Raw genomic sequence first — 19118 nt, forward strand, 5'->3', positions numbered from 1 at the left:
CAGGCTCAACTCTGGCCACCCAGAAAGCAGCTCGGAGGCCGCCTACAGGTGCAATCCCGGCACTGCGGCCTGGGCGGAGGGGCTTTGAGAGGGTGAGCCCAAGGCCACCAACATCTCAGCCCACCTTTCCCAAGGCCCGAGCAGGGCCCCGGCGTGCCCGCGCCCCTCTCCCCGGTTCCCCCTCGCCTCTGCCCTGGCGCAGTTTGGAAATGAAGCTAGGAACCCTCCGAGGCTCTGTAGCCTCGGATTTACGAGGGGGTGGGGCGCGGCCGAGGCTTCCCCACGTATCTGCGGCAAGCCTGGCTGGCTCCCGGCAAGTTTGTCCAAGTTCCCAGCAGCGCCTGCCCAGGTCGCCTCCGCCGGGCGAGCCGACGGCATAAGCGCGCCAGCCTCCCCGCCGCCGCCGCCACTGCCGCCAGCAGCGCGCGCTGGGCCGCCCGCACACTCGCGGGAAGCGGGCCGGGCTCCTGGCGGGCAGGCCCTCCTCCTGGGGCGAAAGCCGCAGCTGACGCAGGCGGCTCGGAAGGCGGAAGCTCCCCCACGCCGACCGCTCGGGCCGGGCCGCGGCACCTCCACCTGGGGCCCCGACGAGCGGGCACAGGCGCACGGCCCGAGGCGCCCGAGGGGGGCGGTCCGCACGAAGGTCCCCGTGCGTCTCCGAGCCATGGGCACTTCTCAATTCCTCCCCGCGTCTTCCCTTAATTGCCGCCCGGCCCAAAGCTCCCGGGGGCGGGGGTCTGCGCTAGGCTCGGCAACGTCGCCGCCGTCCCAGCTTATCCCTGAACCGCGGAGCCCCTTCCAAGTTCCTCCCTGTACTCCCCCAGCCCCCATCAACCCGGAGGGGAGGGGGCGTGCCTCCAACGGACACGCCCCTCATGAATATTAATAGCGCGCATGCGCCTGTCCGGCGCGCTGGGTAAAGGTGGCCAGCCGGGGCTGCGGCTCCCAGACGGGCTCTCCGAGTCCCTCTCCGAGAGCCGAGCGGGCACGCGTCATTGTGTTACCTGCGGCCGGCCCGAGAGCTGGGCTTGGGTTTTTTTTTCTCCCCTCCCTCCTTTCTGTGCAGCTGATCTGAAAGGGAATAAAAGGCTGCGCATAATCATAATAATAAAAGAAGGGGAGCGCGAGAGAAGGAAAGAAAGCCGGGAGGTGGAAGAGGAGGGGGAGCGCCTCAAAGAAGCGATCAGAATAAAAAAGGAGGCTGGGCTCTTTGCCTTCTGGAACGGGCCGCTCTTGAAAGGGCTTTTGAAAAGTGGTGTTGTTTTCCAGTCGTGCATGCTCCAATCGGCGGAGTATATTAGAGCCGGGACGCAGCGACCGCAGGGGCAGCGGCGACGGCAGCACCGGCGGCAGCACCCACGGGAACACCAGTGCGAACAGCGGCGGCGGCGGCGGCGGCGGTGGCGTCCCGAGTGCCCGCGGCGCGCGGCGCAGCGATGCGGTCCCCACGGACGCGCGGCCGGCCCGGGCGCCCCCTGAGCCTCCTACTCGCCCTGCTCTGCGCCCTGCGAGTCAAGGTAGGAGCCCGCCGGGCCTCACTCATACGGCCCGCCCTCTCCTTTCCCTCGCGACGCCCAGGACGCCTGCGGTTGAGCGCCGCGAGCGGGGTCAGGAGTCCTCTGTCGCCCGGCTTCCCGACCGGGCCCCTGTGCCCGAGAGGCTGCACCTGGGCTGGGGGAGCCCCCGTTCTCCCAAATGTACCCTCCAGGCTGGGCAGGGGGCGCGTTCGCTCCGCTCTTGCTACTCCGGGCAGTCGTCGGATTTCTCCCGCACTCGTGCATTTTTCCCCAGGAATCACGTTGATTCTTTGCGCTCAGTTTTGCAAAATTCTTTTCACTTGGCGCGGAGGGCTCGTCGGGGCGGGAGGGAGGGAGTCGCCACTTCCACCCTCGAAGAAAACAACTTTTCCCCGTGCTGACCTCCCTTCCTCGCCGGCAGGTGTGCGGGGCCTCCGGCCAGTTCGAGTTGGAGATCCTGTCCATGCAGAATGTGAACGGGGAGCTGCAGAACGGGAACTGCTGTGGCGGCGCCCGGAACCCGGGGGACCGCAAGTGCGCCCGCGACGAGTGTGACACGTATTTCAAAGTGTGCCTCAAGGAGTACCAGTCCCGCGTCACGGCCGGGGGACCCTGCAGCTTCGGCTCGGGGTCCACTCCTGTCATCGGGGGCAACACCTTCAACCTCAAGACCAGTCGCGGCAATGAACGCAACCGTATAGTTCTGCCTTTCAGTTTCGCCTGGCCGGTGAGTGACAGACACAGGCAGCGAGGCCGCGCCGAGGTTCGCACCCGCGCCTGCCAAGCCTTACTTTCCCTTGCAAGAGGGATGGAAGGGCCTTGACTTAACACGGAGCTAACTGGAGAAGGCTTTTTTTTTTTTTTTTAAATGGGGCGGGGGGGGGGGGGCGGCTACGGAGCAGGACTTGGCAGGCCCCGTTCTCGCTGCTTTTTACTAAGCGCACGAAAAAGGGACCCGAGAGATTTTTGGGCAAGTTCCCAGGAAAACGGGTTTATCTTGCAACTTGAAGGCCCCAGAGTAACCCTCCCTACCGGGGCCAGTAGGTCATTATAGATGATCTTTGCTTCACCAATTAAATGCTGTGGAAGGCTACTCAACTCAGTTTTGGCCTTCGAACGCAGTCCAAATTGGCACCCTCCCGTTTCCCGTGAACGGCCGGGAGGGCGGGTGTGTCCTTCCTGGAGGGTGTGGAGGGAACCCGTTTCCCGCTGCTCCCCAGGAGACTTTGGTGCTTGCGAGGGTCGCGCTTCGGGCTGGGCACAGGAGCCCAGGAGCGGCTGCCGGAGTTGGGGGGGGAGGGTGTCTCTGGGCCTTCGCGGGAGCTGCCTCCGCCCCCTGCCGGCTCCTTCCTGCCCTCGCCCCCGCGCGGCATAGCCTTGTGGCCTCACTTCCAGTGGTTCCCGAGCTCTGGAACAGCTGTGTTTGCAAACTTCCCCGGGAAGGGCGGGGGTATGCCCTTGTCGGGTGGGCGCATGGTCCCCACAAGCCTTTAGGGGCGTGCCAGGGCCTGGAAGGGGTGGCCTGTTAGAGGCAGTTCTCGCGGGTTCAAGTATGTGGACCCGGGTCTGAGAACCACTCGAGGAGGCCCGGGCCCCCGCTGGTAGACCCCATAGCGAGGCCCTTGCAACATCCTGAAATGGGTGGATGGAAGATGAATGTGATTGCAGAAGAGGAGGAAAGGGGAAAATGTTGGTGCCCTCTGCCCTGGTCCTGCTGTCCAGGAGGCGTGACTCATTGCCAGGACTGTGGCTTGGCCCAGCCTGTGCTGGAGGGTGGGCCGTGAGAGAGGGGGAGCTCTGTGCCTCAGGGAATACTCTCCACCACGTGCTCTGAAGGGGTGCACTCTGCTGCCTCCTATCCGCGGGCCAGGGCTGTGATTCCCTACTCGGCAGAGGGAGAGGTAGAACGTCTTAAGTGTGTGTGAAGCTTGGGGTGGCTCTTTACGTTTATAGGAGCTGGCTTTATAAAGTGCCCTCTGCTGTGGAGAAGATAAGACAGTTAGCAGAAACATGCCGCTAAAAGGAGTTTTTAAACACCTGTGATATGTGTTGTTCTCTGAGAATGGAGGGCTGTTTCTATTGTGGGATTTCATGTTTATAAAACAAGTTTATCTTGTTTGTTAATCCCCTATTAGGGAGAATTTTAAGCTAAAGAGGTTAGCTACATTTTTAATCTGGCTGGGCCCGAGTTGACTGTGAATGCTGACTGCCCTTGAACGTGTGTTTGGAGTTTCTGGAAGGGGCCTCCAGGTGGTTCCACCCTCCGAGCCCCTCGCTTTTCACAAGACCATAAAAGGAATCTTATTAGTGATGTGGAAACGCTGCAGGCCTGGCTGAGATTTATTTTGGAGAGTAGGGTCAGGGGATGGATGGGAACAGGGAGCTTTACTCCCCAGACTGGCTGGGGAAAGTGACCTAGAAGGTGTGTCTGTCCCCTTTTGACACTTGGCAGAGAGTCCTGGGTGGGGAAGGAGCGGAAGTGGCATGTGAGGGCAGAGATGATTGATTTGCTGGAGCTCTTCTGTGGTTTCAGGCCAGCGGGTCACCAACCATGAAATAGACTTTCTAGAATGGGGGGGGGGAGGGTGGTCACAGGGGCTACACTGAGAGTGGGGTTCTTTGGAAGTTAGGCCAAAATGCATGTATCACTTCTAAACAAGTCTCCACCCTGCTGTCCCCAAAAGGCCTGCTGTGAAATATAAGCTTTATTTCCCAAAAGAAACCAGAGTTCAGGTGTATTGTTTTAGTTTATTTTTCTGAGTGCGGTTAGAGAAACACCACAGTACTGTAACTTTCAAGAATGATTCCAGGCTGAGTGTTAACTGAAGTGAAAGCACCCAGGTAGTGGAATCAGCATGGAAGTAAATAATAAGCGCACAGCTTCATTCAGTTTGGCAATTAAATATTAATAAGCATGTCTATTTAAAGCTGATTTCCTTGACTAGCTAATGACTGAACTTAGTACAGAATTCAAGATTTATAGGCTATCTGGCTTAAGAACAACTCAGACCTTGAACTTCCAGCCACCGATTCCCAACCCCCTAGGCAGCCACAGTTCGGTCACCCGAAATTTGCTGACAGTGGAAGAGCTGTGGTGGTTCAGGGGGACACGATCGAAAGTCATTTTACAAGGTCGTAGAATTCGTGTCTTTTGTTTGGAGTTATGACCCCGATCAAACAACTGTTGACGTTCTGGAGAGGAAGAGGAGGAAGCGATTCGGTCAGATGTGAAATATAATCCGCATCCCAGTGTCCACGTGGGAATCTCTGTAGAGGTGGGACTGCCTGCCCTATAGTATCAGATTATGTCCCACTAGGTGTCTGCTGCCCAGCTCCAGCCTTGTGGTAGTTTTCATTGTTGGCTTTTAATCCCCATACCAATACTGCTCTGAGGGGCTTGACTTGAAACAACTAGACTGATTTATGATCCTCCAATCTGGGGGCCCGGTGATAGCATACAAGGTGAGAGGTAATTGGGTTTAATGAGAAATAATTTGGAAATTACTATTTATAAATCATTGAAATGGGCAGGTTGCCCCTCCCAAATTTAGTGCGATATCTCAGTAGTCCCTGTGTATTAAAAGTGCATTACCAGTGTAACTACTACCACCCAGCCCCAATAGCTAAAAAGAAACTCCAACATGGCCCCCCCACCCCATTAGGTGAAATGAACCCAGAGATACTTTGTGGGAAGCAGGTGAGGTATCTGGTCTCTCAGCTTCATATTTAAATGTCATTAACATTGATGAAAGCCCTGACTGCTGAGGTCAACTTAATTTTTAAAGAAAATTCAATGAAGTGTGATTCTTTTATACCAGAGGGATGCCCGCTTTGGCCCCCATCACTCTTAAGGCCTGAATGAGCAGCTGCCAGGGGTTTGCGTAAATTGGATGCCGGAGGTTAATCAGAATAAATTGATAGTCCTTGCCTTTATGTCTTCTGTGTTTCCAATCCCTGAGCCTTCACAGTTGTGTGGACACGTGGAGGGCGGAGGGAAGGGGTACTCATTTAAGCCGGCTCATTTCTGCAGCCTGTATATGCAATCCATGTGGTCAGAATGCATACAAACAAACAGGGCACATGTGTGTACGTGCTCAGAGCAAGGGACTTTCTGCGCGTGGAGAAAACACCCTTTGCCCTAAGACTCCGGGAAAGCGATGAAATGATGTGTCTGCACTGCAAAACTGGGCTCGGGAATGTATTGTACCAAGTGTCTGCAGCATGACTGCTCCCCAGATGGAATCCTTATATTCAAGGTACTTGGCTTCTCATAGCTTTTCTCTTCCAGGTGTAACCTCTGTGTTTTCTTCCTCCTTGTTGTCTTGTTTCCTAGCAACTTATTCAAACCTCCAGTACTTACATGAGTGTGCAACCCACCAACTCCCCACTTCTAATTCTGCAGGGACTTCAAATATTTTTAGAGAACAGTGAAGCTTTTGGCCAAAGGACTTTTGGGGGAGTTGGATGGGTAAGGAAGGAGAAGTTGCAGCCACTTACGGGAGCCTCCAAGGAAACCAGCGGCCTGAGTATTGCCTAAACTCTGTGCAGCCAAGAGGGGTAAGGGACCGGTGGACAGAAGGCAAGTGGAAGGTATAGAGGAAAGATGTTTTTTTTTGAAATTTTTTTTACTTATTTTTTTTTTTAATTTTTATTTATTTATTCATTTTTAGAGAGGAGAGGAGAGAAAGAGAGAGAGAGAGAGAGAGAGAGAGAGAGAGAGAGAGATGAGAGGGGGAGGAGCTGGAAGCATCAACTCCCATATGTGCCTTGACCAGGCAAGCCCAGGGTTTCGAACCGGCGACCTCAGCATTTCCAGGTCGACGCTTTATCCACTGTGCCACCACAGGCCAGGCCAGTAGAGGAAAGATGTTACACACACAAAAGAATTAAACCAAGGTAACAAGGAGTTTCCACAGTCCCGATCTGCATATGGGAATGCAAACGGAGGACTTGGCTGGATTCACAGCAGCCACAGGCCATAGGCCTATTGCAGAAGGGCAGGAACTTGGTTCCAATATCAGGGTTTCAAGATTAGTTCCAGTGTGAGAATGCATACTCGTTGGATGTCCGTGCAGTTAGCATGGTAACCCATAAAGGCACACACTTCTGAGCATTCCCCCTTGTGCACTTGAGAGGTATGTTCCTACCCCTTCTCTCCTCTCCGCAGCAACCCCTAAGTTAGGTTCTGAGCTGCTGAGAAGACTGACACTTGGCTCCAGCTTTTAAGTACATTAAAAAAAAATTAAAACTAAACTTAAACTGTCCCTCAGCTTTAGGAAGATGTGTGAAGATATATCAGAAGCTATGATGCCTGTGTTTTCTAGAATGGTAGTGGAGGTGGGGTAGGGCTCTGGGTTCAGAAATGTCCTATCTTTACTTTGGCTCTTGTGGCAGAGTGACCCTGTTGTGACTTCCTAGCTGGTTTCTGATCACTGGATTGCCCTGTGACCCTTGTTTTTATGGTGGTAGTGACATTTGTCACTGGTGCACTATGCGTACAGGGAAGAAATTCCGCAACATGGCTCCCAGTGGTTAAAAGTGACATGTAAATAGTCAAACATTCAGAGCCCTCCACCAGCTCAGCCCAGTTTTTATGCACTTTTGGTAAAGAAGTAGAAAGACTTCTTGTTCAGGCTTGCTCGGTGTGAACCAGCGGTTGTGCTTGGCTGGCTTTTCGGTATTCTATCTATTAACCTCGCCACCCTTTTGTAACTGGTGCATTTAATTATCAGTGGGATGCTTTTCAAGCAGGTAAGGGTAACGATGGGAAAGGGGTAGGGGCATCTCATTGAGTCTCATCTGGATATGAGCTCTGGGGCCCGCTTGGTGGGTCTTTGAGGTGGGCTTTCATGAGAAAATCACTCTTTGTAACCCGATCGGACTCTATTGAAATGTCAAGCCCTGCAAACTAAATGGCTTTCTATGACTAAAGTCTCCTTAGATTGTATGTTGTGGGATAGTTGTCCTTTCTCCAAGTCTCACCTGGCCAAAAACCCTGCACTACGTGAATTGTTTGTGTAAGTGTGCCTGTGACCACATGCGGAACCTCTGGCTCCTTTACTTAATGTTTGTGACTGGAATATTTTACACGCTGGCCACCCAGACACAAGCAGGACAATAGCGTGGCCAAACTGATCGAAATGAGGATTACAGGGAATAATGAGGCCTCTTCAACAATAATGCTAATACAGGGTCAGCAACAGGAAGCGACAGTTGAGTCAGCAGAGTACACGGCCCCAGACAAGCCCAGGGCGAGTGCCTCTGTACAATGGCCCCATGGGCAGATGGGGCATTCCCAGGGTGTGAGTTCCTCGGGCTGCCTGTCGCAGTGGCCTGGAGTTTTGGACGCTGCACACGTGCCGTTTGGATGGCGGTTTGTTTGTGTCCGTCAGCTTGGCAGGAGTGGAGGCAGCCGCTTCTCAGGGCTTGGTTTGGCTGCCACTGTTGCCAGGAAAAGGAAGCTCCCAGCTGCCAACACAATTACCTTTGTTTCTTACATCCCCCTTCTTAATGTGGCAATTAAGTGCTTACCACTCTGCCTGGTGCCAAGGTAACCACTGTGGAGTGGGATGGGCCCAGCACACAGCCCTCCCCAGCCTCAGTGCTGAGGGGTGGAAGGAGGTGCTTGGAGGGGACCTGGTGGCCTTGGGTTGCCACGGGACTTGGATGCCAGGCGGCTCCTAGGTAAAAGTCTGTGGAAGTACTCCCGAGAGGTCATTCTGAGAGGCGGCCGTGCCTCCTTCCTGCTGCATTGGAAGGAGAACCTGAGAACCCAGCACTGTGCTGCTGGGTGTCCTAGGGTCTGGCTGGGAAGGGGCAGGACTGATGCACTCTGCAAAGGCAGACTGGGGGTCTGTTAGCAACCATTCCTCCGGAGGCTTTGTCCCCAGGCCCCTTTGCTGGGCAAATTTAAGGGGGAAGATAAAGAAGAAAGCCAGGTGACTCTTGATAGGTCTTGGGTTTAATAGTATGAAACCAAGAAAAATCCAGGTATTTGCTGTTCCTTTTTTTATTTTTATTTTTTGGTAGTTTTTTTGATATGAACTCTTTAAGTTTGAACACTCACCAGTCTTCTTGCCTGGGACACCTTTCCAAGCCCTTGGGAGGGCCTGGTGCCTCTGCTTGGGGTCAGATTTGCGGTGGCTAATTGAGTGTGACATGATCCTTGTGGATCCTCAGTTTCGGCCGAGGACCCCGCTTTGAGGGCACAAGGCACGCGTGGTCTGGATCTCGGAGTCGACGTATATTCCAGGATGTACGGAGGTCAAGCGTGGGCCTGGGAAAAATTAAAGTTCCCTAGCAGCTAATAATCATTGTCCAATTATCTTGATTGTTGATCTATAGTGTGGGGATGGAGTGGGTGGGAGGAGTGCCTCCTAATAGGGGCCTTGAAGGGAATCCTTTTCTCTGAGGGCTGGGCGAGAGGAATCCTGGCCCAGGAAGTGAATCTGACAGCCCCCATCCCTTTCTCTGAAGCCAGGGAAGTGAAGATCCAGGCTGCTTTAGTCTTTCTGAGCAAGGCTTTGCTGCCAACGCAGCAGTCTCCAGCTCGCACCCCGCGCCTCGTGTGCGCCTCCAAGGAGCAGTTTATGGAAAATCATGACCCACCCGGAGCCCTGCCACCCCTTTCCCTCCTGGTGGGACAGTGTCGGTCAGCAGCTTCTGAAGTAGTTCCAGTTCTGGCCAGGATGAGCCTGGTAGACAGCTTGGTCTCCCAAGTTCTTGTGCAAGACCGAGGGATGCCTTCTCTCTTGAGCACGGAGCAGTTAATCCAGTTGCACCAACTGGGTCCCAGGATGCCTTCCTTCCCTTTCCCAGGGCTTGGCGGGCATTAATGTGTTTAGCGCTGTGCAAGTCTGCTTGAAGTCTGGGTATCAATGCATCTAATCAGAGGATTAATTACAACAATATGTGGAAGTGAAGAACGTGGAGCTCAACGTGACCCACAGATGAAGGGCGTAATTATACAGGATCAGCCCCACATCTGGCCTCCTCTGGCTTGCCTCAAATCAGGAGAGAAATAAAATTTTCTTGCGATTGGCTCAGGGAAGAGTCCCATCATTTGTAGGAAGTCCTAGGGAGCAGAGAGGCCGTAGATCAGGTGTGACTTCCACTAATAAAATATTAACGACGGCGACAATGAGTTTGGAGCTCTGGCCACTAACAGGAGAGCGCTGGGCATGTGCCCTGGCTTGCCCAGTTTTGCTTGCTTTTCTGAGCATTTTCCCACAGTTATCAGTGAACGAAACGGAATCCTGCTCTGCTCTGAGTATGAAACATAATTTCAGCTGCATTCCAACCAAGGCAGGGTCTCTCACAAGATATTTTTATATTCAGCAATGGCCTGTGGTACCGCTGTGAGCGGTAAGCTTGCCTTGAGTTATGAATGAAGCGCCCCCCCCCCCCCCGGCCTCGCCTTCACTTTGTAGGGGCCTCCTCTCGGTGAGTGTTTCTGGTGGCCACGGCATTATTGGATCAATGGAGGCTATTTCTGATGTATCGTTACCTGACAGTGAGTGACAGCACAGGGACGTGTAAAAGGGAAAAGGTTCGTGAGCTGTTCACCACCCCCCATCCCCTGTGGATAGATTTCTCCAGCGCCCACGATTGCAAGAGAGTTTATTTAAAGCCCAGAGCTGTTGTGAGACTGACCTCATTCTAAATTACAAACGAAGGTTTGAGTAAAAGGGGGAGAATTTGCTAATGGCTTGGATTTGGGGGGGAGGTGGAATTCTGAGATAAGCTTGGAAGATAAAAGGTGCCTTCAGTATAATAGCTGGCACCCCGCCAGCGTCCAGAGACTCATTTAGTTAGTGAACTCTTGATTATTCTTGGAATGTTAGATCTTATTGACAGATAAGTTCATCAATATCTATAACCCTCAAATGTGTGGTTATTTCTTTCTTTTTTGTACTTTCTTCCCCAGGGGGCCTGACCCCCTGCTCCAGGCACCCCAATTTAGGTTGCTGCCTTTGTCTTGGGAGTCTCTGCACCTACCCCTCCTGCTTCCTAGAGTCACCTGATACTTGTGGGAGCCGAGATGGTCTCACACAGACAGGGCTTTCAAAGGGGTTCTGAAAAAGGAAAAGGGGGCCTCCCTGGGGACCGCCCCCCCAGGGCCCACAGTGTAACCTTAGCAATACCCAGCCCTCCTGGATGGGCTCCCCTCCCCCGGTACGGAGCCCTAGTTAGGTTCGCTTAGAATAAATTCTTTGTGTGTGTTTTCCTCATGCGCTAGAATTAGGGTCTGGAAAGTTTTGGAAAACTGTTGGTTGTGTTCACCTATAGGGAGGTGGCATTTCCTGACGAGGATTTGGAGCTGCCGACGTGATGACCACAGTGCGCCCCCCCCCCTCCGGTCCGTGGAGTGGGTGTTGGAGTGGGAAGGGGAATGGGTTTCACTAAACAGCAAACAGAATTTTTATTTAAGCTTTCTGGTTGCGTTCGGTGGGGAGTGCGGGGAGGCCGAGGCAGTGTGACCTTGAGCGCCGACCCCTGTTGCTGAATACTAAGTGTCATTTATCTGTTTGCAGAGGTCCTACACTTTACTTGTGGAGGCGTGGGATTCCAGCAACGACACCGTCCGTAAGTATCCCAGCAAAGGACTTGTCTCCAAGTGCTTGTTTCTGGAAGCACAGTGCTCGGCGTACAGTGCACAGTACCCCTCAGAGCCGGACCTGTCTTCTGGGTGCCTTTGGGGAGCCTCCACCAACCCCAACGCTGGCCCGCTGCTCCCCTGAGCAAACCTCTCAGTTCAGTCTTTTCCACAACTTCCCCTAGACCTCTTGCTTAGAATATTAAGTGGCCAGGACAGATCCCCAGTTAACTCTGTCCCTGAATATGGGACGTTGATTATCTTTGGGATAGAGATCTTAATGGTTTTACAACTTTAAAACCTTGTAGACTGCTAGAGGATCAAAGTAGTGACTTTTTAAAAGTCCATTTAAACTTTTAAGTGAGCGTTTAATCTCTCATCGGAAAGATAAAGCCGGCAAAGGTGGCGCTGGGCTCTAAAGACCGACCTTGAATTTCACTCAGTGGGCAGGTGAGCTTCCAGCTGGTCAGGGTTTCCCACACTGCGCACGACAAACCTTTCATTGAAGGGAATTCCAGGGCCTCCCAGCCATTACGCTGGCCTCGTCCCTCCTGAAAGATGACTCTTGTTTTCAGTGCGGCTTGCTTTTCAGCCTAGTGAGGGGCGAGTGTGGGTGGGGCAGCCGCAGAGGGTGTCTGTGGAAAGGGCAGCAGTCTGGCCTCGAAGGGTAGTCTTTGCTCTTATAGACAGTAACTTAAAAAGACATTTTCCCTCCCTCGCCGAAACTGCCGAGTTCCCGTTTTGTCGGCAGGGTCTGGGTCGTTGTCATCGGAAAACCCGATTCACGCTGAAATCTTAAGTCTGCACAGGAGGAAGGGTTGATCCCAATGTTGTCTTCGCCCTCCATTCTCTGGATGTTTCCTCTTTGTTTCTCTGCTTCGCTGACCCTTTCCTTGTGCTGTTGCTGCTGTGCTAATGACATTTCTGCCGCTTCCTTCTCGCTTTGCCATTTTTTTTTTTAACCGAGTCTGACAATGGTGAACGCCCAGAGTGGGTCCAGTGAGGCCCTGAAATAGGCTGGGGGGAGGGGGGGGCTGCTTCTAGGCTGTGTGGCTCACTGGGTCTCCTGAGGCCGTCTAGCCATTGCTGAGCCCTAGTACGTTCCCTGCGCCAGGCCGTTCGGATCACTCCTCGTGTTGGCATCCGAAGTCCAGCTCTGTGGACTTCCTCCCAGAGGGGCACCCCAGTCCCACTGACGTGTGGTGAGACGGAGGCGATGTATGACCGGCTTGGTTGTAGCTGATGCCAGTCAGGGTCACAGACACCTGTTTGTTCTCTCCTCCCTCCCCTGCCACCGACTTTGGGATTGTGTGAGCGTTAGGTCACGGTGACCTGCACACGGCGGTAACTAAGCACTGGGGAGATGGGGGTGGAGAAGGAGAGAAATAGGTTCTTCAGCAACTCTGTGCAGACATGCGAGCCTCTCCTCCATTTTAGACGTGCAAACAGTCTGATGGAGTGAACGTCTTTGAGGTTGATCCTAGCTCATTGTAAGAGCTAGATCGGGACACCTGTTAGGGCCTGCAAGGGACCTGCTGGGACTCCGTCACCCGTCACCCACAGGCCTGGGAGCCGTTTCCTGGGAAGCGGGTGTGTACACAGAGCTGCCCACGGTTGTATGCATTTTGGGGTCACCCCATTTTGGAGCTCTGGGACATATCTCATCTGTTGCTGAGGGTAGAACCAGAGCTCTGGAAGGGCACAAGGAGGACTTGGGGTAGAGAGAGATACAGGACTTTGTGACCTCTACTCTTGGAAAGAGGGTGTGCCACAGAGTCATTGCATATCGAATGAGGTCAGTGAAGCTCACTCAGTGAACCCCGATGGGGAAGGTGGCACTTGGCCTCATTTACTTGCTTGTTCAGTCTCTTTTGATGTGTCCAAGTTACTGAATTCACATTCAGAACCAAATTTGACGTCTTCCCTCTCCAAAAGCAGATCCTGCCTAGGGCCCTTCATGGATGACTGGTACCAGCATTTGAATACCTGGTACTATAAGCTTAGGAATCTGGAGGGCAGCCTGTGTACCTCTCCCCCTCAGCATTCATGTCTAATCCATCTCCAGGTTCTGGAAATCTTATCTCCAGGGTGTCACTGGCCACCCTCCTGCCATCTCCCCTGCCACTGCACCGGCCCAAGTCACCATCTGTTTACTCTTGTAACATAGCTGCTGAATTAACCCACCCAGATCTGCTCTGGTCTGCCTCCAGTGCTTTCTTCATTCTCTTGCCATCCTGGTCTTTTTAGAGCATAATATTTTGTCCACCTTTACTAAGAGCTTCTGTTGCTCTTAAGATGGATCTATGTGGCCCACAAGGCCCAGCAGAGCCCAGTTTCATGATACATGCTACAGTTGTCATCCATCATATTCGTGTTCTGGTCATACTCTACCAGTTAACCTTCCTATCTTCAAATGCATCACATTCTCCTGCCCCAGTGCCTTTGCACATGCTCTGTGCTCTGCCTGGAATGTTTTGCTTTTTATTCTTCTCACCCTCTGTCCTTCTCAAGGGGCTGTTTTTCAGGAGGGGCAGATGCTGAGGATGTGCAGCAACCTAAGCAGAGTTGGATGCTCTTTAGGGCCCCAAATGAGTTGCAGACATCCTGGCTTCAGATTTGAAGCAGAACCCCGTGTTTTGGGATAGAGAATCCCTTCTCACAGCAGCTCAACCATGAACCCTCCCACGTAGAGCCTGGCCCAGACCGAACCCAGGTGCTGTTCGTGTGTTCATGTGTTGGAACATATTGTATAAGGCTGGCCCTCCTGTCATCTGTCCAAGGTCATTTCTGTTACATTTCAGGACTGCATTCTATAAGGGTGCAGACTTCTTCTACCCCAGAACATATAGCTTTAGTTTATGGCACTGTTCAGTAGACATGTAAATACAAACAGACGTACTCGAGACCAGGTTTTCCTGCCCTGTCTAGGTTTGCGGGTTGGCGAGGTCCTGGGGTTATGCTCAGGCTCGCCTCTCATTACCTCCTCCTTGTTCTGCCAGACTGTTATGGGTGCTTCGTGCTCCACCTCCCTGCAGCTGAAGATTGCAGGAAGGCCCAGTAATACCCTTTTCCAGGCGTGAAACTGGACTACCAAGTGAGCTACCTCAGATACATTTATCATGCCTCTTGCTGATAGCAAGTGTGATGCTGGCGGCTTAGAAGAAGCAGGCCGCAAACTTGCTGTCTGTAACCCAGATGCCAGAGAGTACGTCAGCTCTCTGCCGCTCAGCTGTTAGGAAAAATGTGTCATGCAGGTGTGAAGTTAGTTACACGGATCTCTTAGGCCCATCGAGGATTCTGAAATAATCTTCCTGGAAATTAGTAGAAAGCATACTAAGCCATTGAAAAGGATATGTCGGCCTGCCTGCGCCTTGACGATGGGCTTGGATTCTTATCTGAGTTGTTGTTGATACCTGCCTGAGAGAGGCTTGGAAGCCTTTGAGCGCTGGCAAGTGTGTTTAAATAATTCATTTATTAAGAGCTCATAATCACATGGTAATAGCTCACTACACTTTTTAATTGAACCAGCAGAGCAAACACACAGTTAATAGAGGGACATTTTTGTCATTCTTTGGCCTGTGTTTATTTGCGCAGCTTAAGTTAGTGTTTTCTGCAAGTGGTTCCGTGCGTGCCGAGGTATAAGTTTGCAGGTATGCGGGCTTGTTCAAGGCTTGTCTTGCCCACACGACAGTCAGAGCACCCGGAGGGTGATCACCGGGGCAATGTTGGAAGCAGAGTGTGGAGGAAGCACGCCGGCATTCCTTCTCCTCCGGTCACCTGTACGGTTTGCATAGCCTTGTAGAGGAGCACAGGCCCTGGGCCTAGACAAACGGGTGTGGGTGGGTAAGAATCACAAAGACTTCGCAAGTAGGTCCTAACACGGCGTCTCTGAGGTGGCCTTGAATTTGGCAAGGCGGTGAAGGGTTGGTGCTGGCAGGTTTAAGAAAACAAACACAAGACCAGGCTGAGGGGCTCTGACTTAGTTAGTGCCTTGCCTCCTTTTTTTTCTTAAGTCAGAGCCAGGGAGTCAAGAGAGACAGACTCCTGCATGTGCCCCAAACAGGACCCACCCGGCAAGCCCCCACTGAGGTGATACTGTGCCCATCTGGGGCTGTTGCTCCATTGCTCGACAACCAAGCTATCTTAGCACCTGAGGCAAGGCCATGAAGCCACCCTCAGCACCCGGGGCCAACTTGCTCTAACCGAGCCATGGCTATGGGAGAAGAAGAGATGAGGGGGTGAGAGGGAGTGGTGGAGAAGCAGATGGTCCCTTTTCCTGTGTGTCCTGACCAGGAATTGAACCTGGGACATCCACATGCAGGGCTGACACTCTACCACTGAGCCAACCCGCCAGGGCCACCTTGCCTCCTTTTCACACATATGTCCTCTGAATTCTTCCTGTCTCTCTTAAACTAGAATGTAAATGGCTTCAGGGCAGGAACCACTTCAGTTCCTCCTGAGAGCCGCTTGTGCTCTGGCCTGTTTTTCCTCAGGAGGCACTCTGAGAGGAGCATGATGTGGCTCAAGAAACCCCTCCATCTGTCTCTAAACCAGGGTCACTTTCTTTTTCATCTGCCCTCTGGGCAAGGGTGAAAGGTGAATTATATCAAGTCTGTTGTCTTGCTATTCAAATGCCAGCTTTAAAGGTGGTCACGTTTATACTTTTTTAGAAAACATAATTCTACGCCTTGGCTTCCAGTGAGGAGTTTGCAAATAGAGTCTTTCTAAAGCAAGACACAAAACTGGAAATTATAAGAGCGATTGCAAACTTTGAATGGGAATAATGAAATTTCTTTGAGAGCATCTCATCATGGGCTACTTCCTATAATGTGTAAAATACTTTTGCAAATCTGTGTGGCAAACAGTGCAGCAGAAAACAGGATAAAAAGAAAAGAATTGGGTGACAGTTCACAGGAGCAGATGCAAGTGGTTCTGTAAACATGGGAAAGGTGCTCCCCTGTCACTTACATGCTAATTACAACAAGAGATACTTCTTGACCTATCAGGCAAAGATAGGAGAGTTTGATACCATGATGTTGGGAGATAGTTTCCTGTGCTGGTGGGAAGACAGGTTGACAGGACTTCCTTGGTGGTAGTTTGGGGTTCTTTGGGATTGTGGGTGTCCTCTGAGTCAGCGCCTCATTTCTAGGCTATTTCCAACTGATCGAACCACACACATGGGCAGATATGTTCAAGAGTGTTCACTGTGGCTTGGCTTAGTAGCCAAATGCCAGAACAAACTCATCACACACATGTCAGAACTAGGTCAACTATTTCACTGTCTCTCCAGACAGTGGAGCACTATACACCCATTTAAAAGGGTAAATGTCATGGTGGTTGCCACCAGGCACGGGGATTTTCAGTGTCTGCCCTTTTCTGTCCTGCTTGACGGAAAGGTGTGCCCTGTGCATTTAGGATTAAAAGTAGCCAAAATGGGCAGGGAAGAAGGCTCTCCTGTGAATGTTGACGCCATTAATCTTTTTTTTCCATTGCCTCTAGAACCTGACAGCATCATTGAAAAGGCTTCTCACTCAGGCATGATCAACCCCAGCCGGCAGTGGCAGACCCTGAAGCAGAACACGGGAGTTGCCCACTTCGAGTATCAGATCCGTGTGACCTGCAATGACTATTACTATGGCTTCGGCTGCAATAAGTTCTGCCGACCCAGAGACGACTTCTTTGGACATTATGCCTGTGACCAGAATGGCAACAAAACTTGCATGGAAGGCTGGATGGGCCCCGAATGTAACAAAGGTGTGTGGGCATGCGCCGGGTGGGTTAACCAGCTCTGGGTGGCAGTCGCTGGTGATGTCAAGTTCTCCTCCACCTGTGGTCAGCGGGCTCTTAGGTGGAGTGAGATTTTTGGCTTTTTTCTGTGCCCTGTCCCCCAGCTGCTCACAGGGTTGGCTGCTGACAACTCCCAGTTGCTGCTCTGGAGCATTGTCCTTGGCCAGACAGGAGCCACTCCCTGTCCCGTCCCTCCAGCTCAGTCTGAGTCACTGACATGGGGGCACAAAGGCCAGCTCCCTTTGCCTTCAATCTGCTCTAGTGATGCTTCGGCGCCCCCCCGGGATCAGGCCGAGTCCAGACTCCAGCTGAGCCCGTGGCCTCGCTCAGCTCCTACCCCTGCCCCATCTGCCGCCCACCCCCGTCCTCCTGTACCTGAGGCCCCCGCGCAGGCTCTGCTTCTCCGGAACCTGACCTAAAACCCACCCAGACGGGACTGGACTGCCCCAGTCAATGCCTGAACAGATGATCCTGTAGGAAATGACAGGCGCTGAGCTCAGGGTGGCCTCCTGGCCAACGTTTACTGGGCATCTTTGGGGCTGTGGCACCGTGAGAGGGGCGCGTGGTGAGCCTGCCGTCTCACACTCGTGTAGGATTGAGCCCTTCCACGGTAGCGCAGGCGCACCTCGGGGGCGCTGCGGGGCAGCTGCAGAACACCACGGTAAAGCGAGCGCTGTAGCAATCCCAGTTGGAATCGTTTTTGCTGGCGGAGGGTCTTGCCTCCAATTTGTAAAACAAACAAACCCCTCACATCTGTGAATGAAGCCCAGTAAAGAGAAGTGCATAAAACAAAACCAGACGCGCCTGGATGAGCGTTCAGGTTCAGGTGTGCCACCTGCTGTCCCTGCCCCCTTCTACGAGAGATCAGTGACTCCTCGCGGCCACAGGTATCTACAGAAATCCCCTGTGGTCTTTCTTGATGCCTTTCCAGAATGCTGAGGCATAGCAAAGTGATGGGTAATTCTACTTCACCACAGTAGGCCCTCACAGATATGAATGTGCTCTGCGTATTTTACATAGTCTGATAGATTTGTTGAGGATAAACTCAAAAGTGAATATTTGAACTGTGCTTGAGGGGCAGGGCAGAGAGAGGAATTTGCAGGTCTCCTCGGCAGTACCGTTTTCCTCAATAACATGACAAGAGTTTTAAAAGGATGGCATTTCTGGGATCCAGATGAAAGACAGACTTGATAAAATATATTTTAAGTGGTTGGTGTTCAACAAATCAATAACAGCTTCATAGGTTTGGCATTTTTTTTTTTTATGTCTGTCCAAATTATTTTTTAAAAGGAAGGAAGCAGAATTGCTTTGAGAGGATATTCTGCAAAAGCACCAACAGATCTGGCTGCTGAATTAGCCCAGTGAAGGCAGCCTGGTTCGCTCTGTCAGTCCCAGGGGGTTTTATGAGACACCAGGCATTTGGGGGAGAGTTAAAGGAGGCTGGGGCTCTTCTGAACTCCGCCCTGATGGGACAGAGTGGGTGAGAGTAGGAAGGATTACACCTCCTTTTTATTTCTTTTGTCAAGGGTGGGAACTGACCAGGGAGCAGGGTGGTTATTGTTTCAAGAGACTGGATGAAGTTCCCATTCCCCCATCAACTTGCCTGCGTTTTTTTTTGCCCCCGAACAGTATCATGTTTTGAGGATCTGCTAGCCTGGCCTTGAAGTTTAAAGCTGGATTCGTTATTTGGGCACCTCCCATCTTCCTCTCCTTAAAATGGACTTGACATGAGATCTCTTAAAATCATGGATTTTGTAGGCTTAACGTACTAGGCCATTCGCATACTGGTGGTGGGCCAGAAACGGACAGGGCACTGATGCATCCTTCTGTGTTTTTTACAGCTATTTGCAGACAGGGCTGTAGTCCCAAGCATGGGTCTTGCAAACTCCCAGGTGACTGCAGGTAACTACTAAACTGTTTTTGTTGTTGTTAATTTTTTTTTTTTTTTTAATGCAAGAAGGGGGACTGACTTTATTGTGAATACGTTCCTTCTTTGGAAGACAAGAAAGCTTAAAATTCAAATAGGCACATCCGAAGCTTATTAAATTATACCAGCTGTCCAGTGGAATGTGCACACTTCTCCCATAGCAAAGAAGGAAACTCTTGCGGGCATAGTCGGTGATTTCATGTACTAACTCTTCTGTAAATTGATAACACGTTTTTTTTGTAACTTCCCCCCTTCACATGCTAATGGACTAGATGGAGGGATGTGGGTCTGC

At 52.1% G+C, this 19118-nt stretch overlaps 1 protein-coding gene across 1 annotated transcript in view; it reads left to right on the forward strand.

Annotated features, from left to right (window-relative positions):
• Positions 1 to 899: 899 nt before the first annotated feature.
• JAG1 (jagged canonical Notch ligand 1) overlaps positions 900 to 19118 on the forward strand; it is a 36670-nt gene continuing 18451 nt past the window's right edge. The window contains exons 1-5 of the mRNA XM_066387139.1: positions 900 to 1517; positions 1939 to 2244; positions 11051 to 11102; positions 16612 to 16866; positions 18741 to 18801. Coding sequence (XP_066243236.1) covers positions 1437 to 1517; positions 1939 to 2244; positions 11051 to 11102; positions 16612 to 16866; positions 18741 to 18801 — 755 coding nt within the window. The 5' untranslated portion in view covers positions 900 to 1436. The remainder of the gene's footprint in view (positions 1518 to 1938; positions 2245 to 11050; positions 11103 to 16611; positions 16867 to 18740; positions 18802 to 19118) is intronic.

Source organism: Saccopteryx leptura, chromosome 5 (genome assembly GCF_036850995.1).
Source record: "Saccopteryx leptura isolate mSacLep1 chromosome 5, mSacLep1_pri_phased_curated, whole genome shotgun sequence".
NCBI classification, from domain to species: domain Eukaryota; kingdom Metazoa; phylum Chordata; class Mammalia; order Chiroptera; family Emballonuridae; genus Saccopteryx; species Saccopteryx leptura.